Source organism: Gigantopelta aegis, chromosome 13 (assembly GCF_016097555.1).
Source record: "Gigantopelta aegis isolate Gae_Host chromosome 13, Gae_host_genome, whole genome shotgun sequence".
Classification (NCBI taxonomy): Eukaryota; Metazoa; Mollusca; class Gastropoda; order Neomphalida; family Peltospiridae; genus Gigantopelta; species Gigantopelta aegis.
In genome coordinates this window covers 32,804,874-32,819,345 of record NC_054711.1, presented here as the reverse complement: position 1 = coordinate 32,819,345, position 14,472 = coordinate 32,804,874, and the positions used below count along the sequence as shown (strand labels likewise).

The 14,472-nt window shown below is 38.2% G+C and overlaps 1 protein-coding gene across 1 annotated transcript in view; it reads left to right on the top strand.

The window, feature by feature from the left end:
- LOC121387037 (BDNF/NT-3 growth factors receptor-like) overlaps positions 1-14,472 on the top strand; it is a 94,880-nt gene that overhangs the window by 37,988 nt on the left and 42,420 nt on the right. The window contains exon 2 of the mRNA XM_041518043.1: positions 8,871-9,026. Coding sequence (XP_041373977.1) covers positions 8,871-9,026 — 156 coding nt within the window. The remainder of the gene's footprint in view (positions 1-8,870; positions 9,027-14,472) is intronic.

Sequence of the window (14,472 nt, the reverse complement as noted above, 5' to 3'; positions counted from 1 at the left end):
CCCCCCCCCCCCCCCCCCCCCCCCCCCCCCCCCCCCCCCCCCCCCCCCCCCCCCCCACGAAGTGCAACTTTCGCCCCCCCCGTCCCCCCCCCCCCCCCACACCCCCCCCCACCCCCCCCCCCCCCCCCCCCCCCCGCCCCCCAGTATGATAACGAAATATGTAGCGACAAAAAACCTTTGAAGAAATAAAACTTAGGTTAGGAACATTAAAACCGCACACCCTAGTTCCATCCAGCGAAAATACATTATAATTTGGTTAATCTACAAACCTGTAACACACTTAGATCACGTTTTTATCAAATGGAGTGAAAAAGCAGGTTTTATATCGATAAATACCATGGGAATCCTCATGTCCCAATTGCTTGAAATAATTTTAAAAGTTAGTATTCTGATGTCACTGGTAGATGTCGCTCGAAGCACAACAATGCCTACGTCACGACAAATTTCACAGAGTGCGCACAGACTTGGGGTGCGTTCTTTTCACCTCTCCTGGACATGTTCCAACTGTTCTGTCCTGGTTGTATCCCCTCTCCAGATATCGTAAGACTTAACAAAATTATTGGTTTTAAGGGTTTGTAACGTTTTGTATTGAGACACCTACTTGTCTGAACTTTATTGTTACTGAAAATGTTCACGAACTGTGAAGAAACATCTCACAAATGAACAACAACAAATCAGATGTTGATAAACAAACCGAACCAAAATGATAACGGCCACGTGGTATACCAACGTCTGTGACAATGAAATGGAAATATCCCGTCTAAAAATAGATTAGACCTTGTCTGCTCAACAGTTTTTTCTCAAACGTGCGTGCGTTTTTAAGAAATACGAAAAATGCATTTTGTGGTATTACAAAAACCAGGATTACCAGGATTACCAAAAAACACTTCAGGTGAATGGAAATGTATATTCTAAATAATAAACGGTAAGTAAAGTGCAATTTTATTTGTGAAAAAATGGGTTTAATAGCAAAAAACAACGCCGTAATGGTTAACACCTAGCCGTAACTAGGGTGTGTCCCTTTAAATGTATGTGGACTACGACAAAAAATCATTTTCCCAGAACTAATTGAATACATTACAAATCATGACATTGTTTGTTTATCAGAAACAAAACTTGACGACTTCGATATTATCGACATCCCAGGTTATGTTATGTTTTGTAATAAATGTGAAACCTCTACTAAGTGTCGATCTGGAAGTATTGCTATATTTATTATGGAAGAAATATCTAAGTATGTGTCTTTTTAGCTGTTGAATCAGAGTGCTTACTTTGGTGTAAGATAGATAAAATATTTTTAAATTTACAATATTCAATTACGAATTATTGAAAGCACTATTGTCTCTATCCTTTTATATTCTTCGGAAATTTGGCGCTTTGGTAATAATCAAAACATGAAACAAATACAGTTATTGTTTATATATTGAGGCTAAGAAAGAGTACACCACTGCCCATGATTTAGGAGCTTTTCCATTAGAGATTTAGATACAAATTAGGATGCTAAATGTTTTGGCTACGTTGATCACCGGAAAAGCATCCAAAATACCAGATATACTGTATAGAATTATAAGTGAAAATGTTCAGTATGGTCATATGTTTAAGTGGTTGATACATAAACATGATACTCTAAATAAACTAGGCTTGGGTAATTACTGGTTAAACTAAACTATTTTGAATAAAAAAGCTTTTATTCGTACAGTTTCTGAACGTCTAAGAGATCAATATTTACTAGCTTGGAATGATAACTTAAACACTTATCCAAAATGCATTACCTGTGTAAGTTTGATTATATTACCTATATATTATTGTGTACATGTGTGAAAGTGATTAACTGTGTTGTAAATTTAATTATTTAGATATTTGAATGTTTGATTGTATTATTCTTTTAAGCAGTTTGTAAGCCACCTCAAATGTAACACCAATGGTGTTTTGAGTGAATAAAGTGTTGTTGTGTTCTGTATAAATATCGTAATTTGGTCTACAACAGGAGACCGTAAACCCGTTTCTGCCAATTTGGTTTCTCAAACACAAGACGTAAAATGGAACCCTGGTCGATCCGTCATAGTTTACAGAGGACGATCGATCCCATGATGCATACAATCTGAGGCGAACACTCTACCACTGAGCTATAGACGGTCACAAGCACTGACGAGTAGTTAGTTCGTTTTGTTTAACACCACCACTGGAACCCTGGTCGATCCGTCATAGTTCACAGAGGACGATCGATCCCATGATGCATACAGTCTGAGGCGAACACTCTACCACTGAGCTATAGACGGTCACAAGCACTGACGAGTAGTTCGTCTTGTTCAACACCACCACTAGAACACATTGATTTATTAATCATTAGTAGCAAGGGATATTTTATATGGACCATCCCATAGACAGAATAGCCCACACTGGCTATAGGCTATCAGTCGTGGTACACTGGTAGGACCAGACCGACCGCGCATCAGACGTGTGTGTTACCATTAACATATCATCCACGCCATATGCACTAATGAAAGTTAAATGTTTTTTATTGTTTAATGACACCACTAGAGTACATTGATTTATTAATTATCGGCTATAGGAAGGAAGGAAGGAACGAAGGGAATGTTTTATTTAACGATGCACTCAACACATTTTATTTACAGTTATATGGCGTCGGACATATGGTTAAGGACCACACAAATATTTAGAGAGGAAACCCGCTGTCGCCACTTCATGGGCTACTATGTTCGATTAGCAGCAAAGGATCTTTTATATACACCATCCTACAGACAGGATAACGCATACCACGGCCTTTGATATACCAGTCGTGGTGAACTTGCTGGAGTGAAAATAGCTCAATGGGCCCACTGATGTGGATCGATCCCAGACCGACTGTTCATCAAGTGAACGCTTTTCAACTGGGCTACGTCCCGCCCCCGGCTATTCGATATCAGGCATTTGCTAATTTTGACAAATAGTCTTAGAGAGGAAACCCGCTACAGTTTATTCCATTAGTAGCAAGGGATCTTTTATATACACCATCCCACAGACAGGAAGACATACAGCATGGCCTTTGATATGTCAGCCATGGTGTATTGGATGGAACGAGAAATAGCCCAATGGACCCACTAACGGGGATAGATCCTAGACCGACCACGTATCACGCAAGCGTTTTACCACTGGGCTACGTGTCGCCCCGCCGCAATTAAAGATTCTGTCCAGTAGACTGGATCAGTTGGTAGGTAAACAAAACTGAATTACGTTTGATCCGACATCACTGGGACTTACTTAACACAAACTAAAAACGGATGTTGGTACATGCCTTCTATTGTCCGCTTCCTTGTCGCTTCCATTTTCTATTACCCAGTACAACTATTTCTAAACCAAATTAGGTTTTCATTATTATTTCGTGCGCCTGCAATTGACTGATGGCCTGTTGAAAAGTCAATTTCAAATCGTGCAAAATCAATTTCCTTCCATTGCACGAAAATCTGATAATGAAATAAATACCGTAGTAAAAGACTCTTCTATCACATTAACAGCTTCGTAAAACTCCGTAAATAATGAGATATGGCTCAGTCAATTCCATTGGCGGACATAAAACAGAAGCTCCTAGCATCTAATTACTCTGAATAATAATATACACTTTTTTATCTTTCGTTCCGAGCTATTTTTCTTTGCCACTTTTCGACATTAGTTTTCTACGTATTTTCATTACATTTTTTTATTTAACAAGCGGGAAAGATAGTTACAAGTGATTAATTATTAATTTGGAGTGCACTTAATTTTATATTTCTATCCTTAGACTGCTAATGGACAGTTTTATCCAATTGTTGGTTCCGACACATCAAAGCGGATTTGTTAGGAGAATTTATTTCTCGGAAATGTGTTTACCCATTAGGATACCACGTGTTTCCACTGTGACGTCACTAGAAAAGACGGCTCTGTTGTAAAGAGAATCCTTTTTTCCCATTATGAGATAGCTGTAACTGTACCCTGGGGATTACAATTAAAGATCCAATTCCGGCTACCTATCAGTCAACACGGTTCACTAATACAGAAGTGAAACGCAGTTAAACTCGGCTGTTTGTACTTTCAAAATAGGGTCGTAACAAGCGGGGGTTGGTAACGCAGTTAAACTCGGCTGTTTGTACTGTCAGAACAGGGTCGTAACAAGCGGGGGTTGGTAACGCAGTTAAACTCGGCTGATTGTACTGTCAGAACAGGGTCGTAACAAGCGGGGGTTGGTAACGCAGTTAAACTCGGCTGTTTGTACTGTCAGAACAGGGTCGTAACAAGCGGGGGTTGGTAACGCAGTTAAACTCGGCTGTTTGTACTGTCAGAACAGGGTCGTAACAAGCGAGGGTTGGTAACGCAGTTAAACTCGGCTGTTTGTACTGTCAGAACAGGGTCGTAACAAGCGGGGGTTGGTAACGCAGTTAAACTCGGCTGTTTGTACTGTCAGAATAGGGTCGTAACAAGCGGGGGTTGGTAACAGCACACCTTAGAAAGAAAAGGAAAAGTAGCCCTTTTAGTTTCTCCTTCTCCTTCTCATGCTTCTTCTTTTACTCATCCTTTTTTTCGGAGACTAGGATCGATCCCTGTTGGTGGGCCCATTGGATTATTTCTTGTTCCAGCCAATGCACCACGACTGGTATATCAAAGGTTGTGGTGTGTGCCATCGTGTCTGTGGGATGGTGCATATGAAAAAACCCTTGCTACTAATGGAAACAAATATAGCGGGTTTCCTCTAAGATTATATGAAGAAATTACCAAATATTAGACATCAAATAGCAGGATGATTAATAAATCAATGTGGTCTAGTGGTGTTCTTAAAACACAACAAACACACTTCTCTTTCTTCTTCTTTGTCTCCATTTGTTTCGTTGTTGTTGTTTCTTCTTCTTCCCCACCTTCTCTTCGTTTTCCTACTCCTTCTCCTCCTCCGCCTCCTCCTCATTCGTCTTCGTCTCTTCGCCCAAGCTATAGTTGATCATGCAGTAAATTTACATTAAAGTATGGCTGTGTTGGTAAATACCGTTATTGACCGAGATGCACCCTCTTCATAATCCTTGACGTGGTGATGGGACTTGTATGTCTCAGTGACCCAGATAGCTTTACCAGCGAGTGCGAATAATTTTTACATGCTCATATACCACTAGAGTTTCGAGCATGTCCGTCCCGGGGCCTGTCTCTAGATAGCCAGGGGCTTGTCCCGGGACAGAGCTATACCAGCAGGAGCCTTGGCTTCTGTTAGGGAAACCCAAGCTGGACTGGTCAATAGGTAGAGGCTAGACTGATATGGACTAAGGGTGAGGTAACCCTAACAGGAACCTCGAGTGCTGAAGTCAGAGCTATTGGGCCGCACGGCGCACTCTAATAGACCACAATACCATGCATCAACAGCTATTATGACTACAGATATGCTCTAGTTGTAGGGTCAAAAGACTTACGTGGACCTTTTCTCTGATTTAATTTCCCCCGTCCCACTCAGTGCTCCACGACTGGTATGTGAAATATCGTCTGTCGGAAAGTGCATATTACACATTACTCGGTCCTAACAAGGCAAATTAGCGGGTTTTGTTTTGTTTTTCCGCAGAAGACATGTCAGAATTATCAAGTTCGTGAATCACTAGGGGTGCCTCTTCTATAGGTATAGGAGGACAGCTAAAACTTTTTTTAACGACACCAGTAGAGCACATCGATTAATTAGAAATCGGCTATTGGATGTCAATCAGTGGCGTAGGAAGGTGCCAAATGTGTGTGTATGGGGGGGGGGGGGGCACATATACATATATATAAACCATCGCTGCTGCTATTGCCTATGCGTATAGACTTAGAGACGAAACTCGCTACATTTTTCCATTAGTAGCAAGGGATTTTTTTTATATGCACCATCCCACAGACAGGATAGCACATACCACGGCCTTTGATATACACCATCCCACAGACTGGATAGCACACACTACGGTCTTTGAACCCCTGCGCATGCTGTAACCTCACCGTGGTGCAGGGTTGTAACATTCTCTTTGAGAATGGCCAATACAGCACAAAATTGAAGTTTTGAGTAAAATTCAGTATCCGTAAAATTCTGTGATATTTGTGTTTTTGCACAGTTCTTTACACTGTTTTTGTTTAAATCTTGAATTTTTATATTGATGTTGATCATCACTTTATTTATTTGCATTACCATAGTTTGACACCCAATAGCCGATGTATTTTTCGTGCTGGGGTGTCGTTAAACATTCATTCATTCATTCATTCATTCATTCACGGTCTTTGATATACACCATCCCACAGACTTGATAGCACACGCTACGGTCTTTGATATACCAGTCGTGCTGCACTGGCTGGAACGATAAATAGCTTAACACTGGGCCCACCGACGGGGATGCCCGAATTACAACCAATATTTGTTTTTTCGGGTAGAAAGATGGAAATACATGGTAAAACGGTTTCAGGCTAACATATTTTACCCGAATATCTCTATAAGTTTTTCCCGAATTTACGGATTTGCTCCAGCAGTAGGGGGCAGTTGCCCTCTACCCCCTTGCCTCGAACGCTTCTGTCTAGGAGGACTGCCACTCTCAAGACGTGGATGGAAAATGGCATCTTAGCGGGGTGAAAAATGTAGCGGGTTCTTCTCCAAGACCATACATGTATATAAAAATTACAGTGTTTCACATCAAATAGCCGATAATTAATTAATGAATTAATCAACCAATATGCTCTAGTAGCTTCGTTAAACAAAACACACTTTAACTTAGAGGGATGCAACACAGTAGTAGAACGCTCGCTTAAAGTATTATAGCAGGTTCGACCCCCCCCCCCCCCCCCCCTTGACGGATTTCTATATTTAGGTGGGGGTTTTTCTTCTTCTTTTGTTTCTTCTTCTTCTTCTTGTTTTGTCATTTTTGTTTTTCTTTCCCCCCGTCTGGGCTAATGACACAAAACCAGATTATTCATTGTTCGGCTTATATGAAAGAAAATATAAAACAACCTGGTGCACGGTCGTTCTGGGATCGATCCCCGTAGGTGGACACAATGGACTATTTCTCGTTCCAGCCAGTGCACCACGACTGGCATATCAAAGGCTGTGGTGTGTGCTATCCTGTCTGTGGGATGGTACATATAAAATACCAATTACCACTAATGGAAAAATGTAGCGGGTTTCCTCTCTAATTAAAGAGACATTCCTTAGTTTGCTGCATTGTAAGATGTTTTCGATTAATAAAATATTTCTACGATTAAACTTACATATTAAATATATTTTCTTGTTTAGAATATCAGTGTCTGTATATTAAATATATTTCTTGTCGTCTTAATATTCGTAAGAAGCCGAATCTGGATTTTGTTTTCAAATAATTTCGTACGTACGAAAAAAATAAGTTTAGGAAATAAAATGAAATTTAACCAAGTACAAATATTAGAACGATAAGAAACACGTTTAATATACAGCCACTATTATTTTATGCAGAAAAATATATTTGATATATGAAAGTCTCTGTTAGTCGATAACATCTTAAAATTTGCAGAAAACTCAGGAATGTCCCTTTAAGACTATGTCAAATTTACTAAACGTTTGACATCCAATAGCCTATGATTAATAAATCAATGTGCTCTAGTGGTGCCGTTAAACAAAACAAACTTTAACTTTATGTAAGGGCAAAAAGAAAATGATTTATGTGAAGATATCTAATTGAACTGTTTGTACTGTCTGCAATTACGATAATATAATGTTGGGTTTCTTTCTCAATCGTACGTTTACGTCTATGCGCAAAACTAGGTCACTGATTGCAACATAAGAAAAACAATTCTTATGATTACAATGAGTTGGAAATAAACACATATAATTTCCTTTCGTCTTTACCATGGATCAATATTTTAAAATTTGTCTCGTGAAACAGATACCAAACACATGCTTCTAAACGGTAAAAGTTCGTATGTCTCATCACTTTGGCCCCTGGCTGTTTCATAACACTTTAATTACGTCACCAAACACATGGTGACGTCACGGTAATGACGATGACGCACTTGTAGCGGATTACAAGATACAGTAGCCGAGTCTTTAAGACTCAAAATGTATTTAGTTTTAAGCATCCGGATCACGTTTCATTTCAACAATAGGCAATAAATCTACGGTTTAATTACATTTCTATCCCAAACCTTTATTCTTCGTTCAAAGGCTCGCTTTGACAAACCAATAAACTTCAAAAGGGGAAGTAAGTGTAAATGGCCACTTTCTCGTGTCTACGCGGAGATCAATCATGGTTCAATATCCTTGTCCGGTACAAAACCCTCTCTGGCATTTCGAAATATCTCCTTTTATTGGCAGATCGAAATTCGGCGCTCAGAAATTAACCGGAATGGCATGGCTTTATTTTGAATCCCTGTTCAATAATTTCACCATTGATCTTTACGAAAGGATGATACTATACGTTGAAAGTAACAGTTTCTTGTTTTTACCTACGTATCTGCCTGTCTGCCTACTTGCCTACCTGTCTGCCTACTAGCCTGCCTGTCTGTTAACCAACAAGGATGTCAGCATACATGCACACGTGCACATTTATCCTGCAATCACTAAATATATAATGTTAAGAGATAATAACTAGATAAAGTTCTATACTTTCGGCTAGTGACAAAACAAAATATAGTTTTTTTGGGTACGGAACTACATTTACACTAGTTATGATCAACAAAGGAATATTGTATTGTTGAAAGTGTGGTTTTGTTTTACTTTCCTCGCGGCATTCGCTATTCTAACATGTGCAGGATAAAAGCCTACACATGGTCAACTCTTTGTAAATTAAAATAAAATAATGCATATTTACAAATAATAATTATACATGTTTACTGTATTCTAATATTCTACTAATTTAAATATTTTTTAATTGTAGATGTCAAGGGTGAAAATTCGACGGTCGGGGAGTGTCCTGAGCCCTGCGGTGACGAAGCGGTCTGTCGGCGTATATCGGAAGGCCGATGGGAGTGTCGGTGTATTTTTAACTTGAGCGAACCGAACGAGGACGGGAACTGTGGACCGGCCGGCCCAGGTAAATTTAAATTTTGTGTTTGTTTAATGACACCACTGGAGCACATTGATTTATTCCTAATATATGATATTGACCATGCCGAAACAGACGAGGGTACTAATCTCTTTATCATAATATTATAGTCTCAAGCTTAATACAACGTGTTTTTGTAAACTGTACACGCCACTTTAATTCCAGTCCGCCATTACTAGATATTCGAATGCCGTAAGAATATGTGACGCGTTGTCTTTTTGAATGGAAATGACGTCAAATTCGAATGACGTCATTTTAGATATGTTTACATAAAAATAAACTAGTGCTTAACGGTTTTTGTTTACTTAACGTTGGACACCTTTCAGTGAAAGTTTGCCATTTAAATGTTTTTGAATGATGACTATAAATTCACACGTCAGTTATGAAGTGTCACGGTAGTACATTTGCTTAAATGCCAATAAACATTTTGCTGTGACATCGATTAATCTACAACTAATTTGTAGTTATCAAATTCTGAAAGTATGTGATCCGAAAAATATCACATACTTTGATTACACTGGATATGCTAGTTAATATATCATAAATAAATATATAAATAAATAAATAAATGAATGAATATATATATATATATATACTCTTCAAAAAAGTAGGGGAACCCTAATAAGAATTTACAATTGCCAAAATTGTAAGGTATATTAGCTGTGGGGAATGGTTATATGATAATAGTGAATTAATTGGGCAAACGTTACAACCGGTAGTTCAGTATTACAGTAGGTTTTATGACCACCAAAGATCTTAAAGGACGATTGGGATAACAAGTGAAATATTTTATCCGTAAATCGCTAATTTAAACAATAAAAATGACTAAAAACAAAACAATATCAACTGTATGATCAACAGAATGAAAAAGATTGACAGATATAATGTTTCACAGTCATTAATGGACCTTTCTGGAAATTGTCAAAATCAAGAATGACACCCCACGCACGTGTACGGAGCAACTGCGTGATGCATGTGCAAACTATGGAATGTGTTTCGGTATGTTGATAAACAGACCTGAACGTTCTTTACTAGGATGCCTGTGGTCAAAACGTATGTGTGTGTATAGACACACACAGATACACGCACGCACACACATACATACATACATAGCAATGATATATATATATATATATATATATATATATATATATATATATATCTAGGCAACCATAAAAGTGATATCCGCTGAAAAGTCATATTTTCACTGTATTTTAGCTAAAGTAAAAATATAGAAATCGTATTTGCCTTTTTGTAAAAGTTCACGATCAACTTATCTCCCCTTGTATCGTTTATTCGTATTTAAGTTTGATGCATCTATTATTATTTGAAGAAAAAAAAAGTAATTTGAAAAAATGTACCAACAAAAAAGGAATACGAAGTGCAATTACGATAATATATCTAAAACGAATTGAATACGAAGCTAAATAATGAAAGAAAGAAAGTAATGTTTTATTTAACGACGCACTCAACACATTTTATTTACGGTTATATGGCGTCAGACATATGGTTAAGGACCACACAGATTGAGAGAGGAAACCCGCTGTCGCCACTTCATGGGCTACTCTTTTCGATTAGCAGCAAGGGATCTTTTATATGCACCATCCCACATACAGGGTTGTACATACCCTAAATAATGATGTCACAATGTCTTATCATTGGGTGTAGGTTAAAATTTAACGGCGTTCGATTCTTTTTATGGGGGAGGATTGGAGGATCGCTTTGTCAGGTATGTTTTCACAGCAGTATTATTAAATAAATGTTTATTTAACAATTAAATAAAGAAACGAGTTATTCAATGGTCATGTAAATTTTCTGGAAAGTTCCATCCAAAGAAATAGACCATGGCGTTACGTGTGTTCGATAGGATATCGAAAGATATTTTTAGAAAAGCAAAATGCTGTCAAGAATTAGGAATGGTGTATACAATAAATATACTATGTCACAGCTTGTTTTCACACATCATTCATAGACATAAAAATCGTATTCGAAAACACCCCATGGAATAGCATGTATATCAGACAATGTTATGGTACAGGTTACATATCGACCCCTGTGTCTGTCCTTGTCTAAATGAAATGTATATTGTAATGAGCAGACATCGAATGCTTCATTCACGAAACCTTTTTTTCTTAAACACAGGTGTTTAAGCATTGTAATGGTATGTAGTTACACGTGCTAAACAAAACAGGCTTTGTAAATGTCTCTGCCCGCCCCTCTCCCTGCATCTGTCTCTATGGCTGTCTGTCTCTCTCTCTCTCTCTCTCTCTCTCTCTCTCTCTCTCTCTCTCTCTCTCTCTCTCTCTCTCTCTCTCTCTCTCTCTCTCTCTCTCTCTCTCTCTCTCTCTCAGCATCTCGGCCAGTATGTATATCTGATATATATATATATATATATATATATATATATATATATATATATATATATATTGCACTTTTGTCCTACGCTATTACTCCGAGTTTCACGCCCTTCGACGATCTTCAGATAGCTGACACTGGTGAAAAGATTGCAGGGTTTTTATTTTTGTGTAGTGCGGTTGCGTGGTTTGAGCTTACTGGTGTGACGGCATTTTGAGATGAGCTCAGTCCTTTTGTCAATATATATTTTGTCAGTCTAAGTGCAATATATATATTTATTGCATGCTCTACTATCTCTTACAGTATTGAGCACCTTTCAAGCCTTTAATGATAACCACCAGTATTCTATATATATATATATATATATATATATATATATATATATATATATATATATATATATATATATATATATATATATATATATCTGCATCTGTGTCTAAACGGACGTCCAAAGTAAACTAAACCAGGAGTCTGCGGAAAACACTCAACATGTTGCATGTTCAATATACTGGTATCATGAGGGTATTGTGTTGGCCTGTTGAGAACAAAATGCCAGGCCATAAAATCTGACAAAATATTTAACCTCTATTTGATTTCCACTAACTCGAAATTGTAAGGAAATTTAAATCAATTTTTCTTCGTATAGTTTTTTTTTTGGACGTCAATATGTTGTTTGTGCTGCTACTGGTGGTGTGGCTGACTATCCAAATGTAAGTTAACCCAGATATGTACGTGTGTGTGTGTACTTTGGTGATTCATATTTAGTCTTGGTGTGCTTCGGGCGTTAGAATGTCGCTAGAAAACTAATGTAATAAGCTATGAAATTTCCTTTACGTCTTTCACTAAAGTGATAAGTAGAACATTAAGCACACTAGCATCAATGTCATTATGTTCCTTGTAAAAAAAGAAAAAAAAAAAAGAAAAAAAAAAAAGAGCGACTTAAAAAACATGGATTTGCCATTCGTCGTGTCTCGGGGGAAAATCAGTTAGCTGTAGCGGGGGTATTCGAGGTTATCCAATGTATTAGTTTTTTTAAACCGTCGCTTACGCAATAACGTGGGCGCTTTCCTTTGGAGATCATGTACACATCTGTAAAATAAAAGAAAGGATTGTCAACACATTTTAAACTATGACTATTTGGTGTGAAAAATATTGGTTTGAGAGGTGGCGGGGAGAGACAGAGGGGTGCGTGTGTGTCTATGTGTGTGCGTGTGTGTGTGTTAGGTAGAGAGAAACAGAGAGAGAGAGAGAGAGAGAGAGAGAGAGAGAGAGAGAGAGAGAGAGAGAGAGATACAGATACAGATACAGATACATATAGAGAGAGGAAGAGAGAGGAAGAGACAGAGGTGATACTGAGAGAGAGAGAGAGAGAGAGAGAGAGAGAGAGAGAGAGAGAGAGAGAGAGAGAGAAGAGAGAGAGAGAGAGAGAGAAAGTGGAATAGACAGAGGTGATAATGAGAGAGAGAGAGAGAGAGAGAGAGAGAGAGAGAGAGAGAGAGAGAGGGGGGGAGGGAGAGACAGAGGTGATAACGAGAGAGAGAGAGAGAGAGAGAGAGAGAGAGAGAGAGAGAGAGAGAGAGAGACTAGAGAGAGAGAGAGAGAGAGAGAGAGGAGAGAGACCGAGAATAGCGAGAGAGAGAGGAAGATTGGAAAAGACAGAGGTGATAATGAGAGAGAGAGAGAGAGAGAGAGAGAGAGAGAGAGAGAGAGAGAGAGAGAGAGAGAGAGAGAGAGGGAGAGAGAGAGGTGTTAACATTTACTACTAAAACTTACAAAAGCAGCATATTATCAAACCCAGGCAGTACACCAATACAACGTGTGGCATCTCACATATAATCTACCTGCCAGACAATTGGGTGAGGGGTTGATGGTGGTTATATAATATGTAAGAGGTTTTATCAATGTTTTTTATTAGCAACCCTCAATTTTGCTGAAAATTTCAATTCCATTTTGGGGTGAACCGTGCACTGGTTTCAACGACTTGTGTTGACTGTATAACAACTGTATAACAGATAGAAGTGTGTTTAAGTTTTTGCAACGGAACATGGTATTTGCACAACTATAACAAATACAAGTGTGTTTATTTATTTGCAATGGGAAATGGTATTTGCACAAGTGTATACCAATTAAAAGTTTGTTTATTTATTTGCAATGGAACATGGTATTTGCACAACTATTAAAATAGAAGTGAGTTAACTTATTTCTAATGAGAAATGGTATTTACACAAGTGTATAACAATTAAAAGTGTGTCTGTTTATTTGCAATGGAACATGGTAATTGCATAACTGTATAACAAATAGAAGTGTGTTTATTCACTGACAATAGATACAAGTATTTGTATAGCTGTATAACAAACAAAAGTATTTATTTATTGACAATAGATACAAGTATTTGTATATGTATATAACAAACAAAAGTGTTTATTTATTGACAATAAATACAAGTATTTGCACAAATCATAACTGTCAGTTAAAGCCGCAACTGTTTTACTCCGTAATTATTTACACCTCGAACCTTGCCACGAAATGTTGTTTTTCTTTGGTACTTCGCTACCAGAAGCACTCTTAGATGGGATTAATATTCACCCATTTCGACAAGGTCTTCAAGTCTGTTGTCAAACAAATTGACTGTTAAGCGCGCCTTGGGCGTAATCAAAATAACCATCATAGCACGCCATTATGGAAATGGCTTTAATACAACGGAGTGACCGGGATTTACTGTCGTTAGGGGGCGCAAATTGCCCCGTCACATCTCTCCGGCGTTATCTACCGCGACGTTCCAAGTGAAAGCTGACTTCCTATAAACTATCGTTGGGGACATTTCTAATATGAGCTGATGGTTCTTCAGATTGAGGTGGGGACCGCAAATATGGATAAATCATTACTCAGCTGTCTTGTCCTTTATCCTACAGACTTAGCGCAAAGTCGCGCTTACTTACCTGCGTTACGTTCTACATTTAAAATGTTTCATATTAAAAAAGTTAGTTTGCTTTGTTTAACGGCACCATTAGAGCACATTGATTTATTAATAAACTGCTGACTCGCATACTGAACGCATTGTTACTTACCTGCGCTA